The sequence below is a fragment of the Meleagris gallopavo genome, chromosome 30, assembly GCF_000146605.3.
Source record: "Meleagris gallopavo isolate NT-WF06-2002-E0010 breed Aviagen turkey brand Nicholas breeding stock chromosome 30, Turkey_5.1, whole genome shotgun sequence".
NCBI classification, from domain to species: domain Eukaryota; kingdom Metazoa; phylum Chordata; class Aves; order Galliformes; family Phasianidae; genus Meleagris; species Meleagris gallopavo.
In genome coordinates, this window is record NC_015040.2 from 4,082,170 (window position 1) to 4,084,375 (window position 2,206).

Genomic DNA, 2,206 nt, shown 5'->3' on the forward strand with positions numbered 1-2,206 from the left:
AGCAGAGGTCACCACTGTGTTGTGGTTTGATTTTATTTAGAAGAAGTCTAAAAATATATGGTAAAAAAAAAAAATCGTTAAGTTTGAAAGCAGGAAGTTGGGCACATGGGGCACAAAGCCATTTCCAAGCACACTATGTGCTCCCCCACGAGTAGATTTTTCCCTTGAGATGTTTTAACCTCCGTTCTAAACCTCCAGGTGTGTAAAGCTACTCACACTTCGGACACCTCTGCGCGCTCTTCAGCTCTTTCCAACTCCCCCTCCAGAATCACCAGCTTGCGGGCAACCTGAGGAGAGAGCACAGCGTTCACACGGCGCTGATCTGCAGCCCTGCCTGCTTTCCTTCTGAGCAATAACAGTGCAGCAGAACGTTTGTGCACAGATGTGACACTTTTTCCCCAAAATCAGACTTTGCAGTTTTTATAGAATCAAATACCTACAATGCTGCAAAAGTCACAATTTAAATTACTCCTTTTTGGGAGTATTCTAAAGTTGTACCATCACAGTGTGAAAAACATACAAAAAATGATCGAAGCGAAGAACAACAAAAGTTGTTCTTGGTTTCCCATAATTCTATCAGCTCCCTTATTTACACATTCCTCACCTCTTCGTATTTGCGGTCGGCTTCCTCAGCAATATGCTTGGCCTCCTTCAGCTGCATTTCCTGAATTTCCATTTTTTCTTCATCTTTCATTGCTCTGTTCTCAATAACTTTCATTCCTCTGCAGAAGCCAAAGCAATTATGCTGACCGTAGAAACATTTTAGCAATTTTGTATCAAAAGCCCCAAAGTGGAATTCAATATTTGTAACCAAAAGGGCCCCATTGCAACCAACCCTCAGGTTCTTCCAAGCTGATAGAATTACTCACTTAAAGTAGTTTTAAAAGAGAAAAAAAAGGCACCTCAAGTTCAGTCTCTGCGATGCACGTTAGCACACGCAGATGCTGGAATGTTCTGTGTAATTTGATTTTATTCTTTACACAAATGAAAGAACGAAAGAAGGAAAGAGAGAAAGCAAGGGAAGCCCAAGGGGGAGGTTACCTCTCACTCTCATCCGCCGCCTTTTCGGCCTCCTCCAGTTTCTGCAGGGCTGTGGCCAGGCGCTCCTGGGCCCGGTCCAGCTCCTCTTCCACCAGCTGGATGCGTCTGTTGAGCGCCGCCACCTCGCCTTCCGCCTGCAGACACAGCAGGGAGCTGAGCCCCGCGCCGCCCCGCGGCTCCCCCCACTGCAGCACAGCGGCTCTGAAACCCTTTTCCTCTCTCCCCGCTTTTTGTTTGTTTAAGCAATGGCATCTCAGGAATGCCAAGGTACACAGCGCTGCTTCCCCCTTCCTTTTCTTGCTGGTACTCCTCATTCCTGGCGCACAACAAAGGACTGAGCACTGATAAAAACAGATCTACCTGTAGAATTCAAACTTAAACGTAATGGCTTGTTCCAAAACCTTCGTGTCTGGTTGTAAACTCTTGGTTCCATCACAGACTGTGATGCTACCAGCCCTGCACCGTGAGCAGGGAACGCAGCCCTTCTGCTCAGCGGGGCAGGGCCGGCTGCAGCGCGAGGTGCTCTGCTTTGTAACAGAAATAGGGCAAAATTAAATACGTTCTGAAAATAAATCCTTTCCTTTTCCATCACTTCCTGTGGTACTTAAGGAACTGTGCAGCAAACAGTCCGGAATGAGGTCCGTGTTATTCAGAAAGCCAAGCAGTAGTTAACTGCTCATTCCAAAATCGCTACACAACAAATGGAGAGATGCCTGCCTATGCACGATGCAAACAGATGAGCGTCCATAAATACATCGTGTTTATTAAGACACGGCTCCTTTAATCGCTTCATATTTGAAGAGAAAAGCCACGCTTTAGTAAGGCCAGGATCGCTCAGCTAATCAGTGCGCACTGACCCTAACCCTGCCTGCCACCCTTCCCGGAGAGCAGCGCTGGGGGCTGCGGGCAGAGCACTCCTCGCTGGGGCTGCGCGGACTGCCGTGGCGGAGCAGCTCCCCGCTGCTTCCAGCCGCTCCTCAGCCCGAGGACGCGGTTTCCCCTCGTAAGGACGTTGGGAGGAGCTCAGCGGCCGACCCAGCCGGCAGCCGACGCCCGACTCCGGTCCCGAGCCGCCCGGCCTCCGGTTCGCTCCGTGTTTAACTTACTGGGTTCCCACATCGCTCACGCAGCACTCCGGCATCCGGTCCGAGCACCGCCGCTTCTC

The 2,206-nt window shown here is 49.9% G+C and overlaps 1 protein-coding gene across 4 annotated transcripts in view; it reads right to left on the reverse strand.

The window, feature by feature from the left end:
* Positions 1-2,206, reverse strand: part of TPM4 (tropomyosin 4) — a 7,856-nt gene that overhangs the window by 1,835 nt on the left and 3,815 nt on the right. For all 4 annotated transcript variants that reach the window (XM_010725079.3, XM_010725080.3, XM_010725078.3 and 1 more), the window contains 3 exons: positions 1,042-1,175; positions 605-722; positions 217-287 (listed from right to left, as the gene is read on the reverse strand). In XM_010725079.3, coding sequence (XP_010723381.1) covers positions 217-287; positions 605-722; positions 1,042-1,175 — 323 coding nt within the window. The remainder of the gene's footprint in view (positions 1-216; positions 288-604; positions 723-1,041; positions 1,176-2,206) is intronic.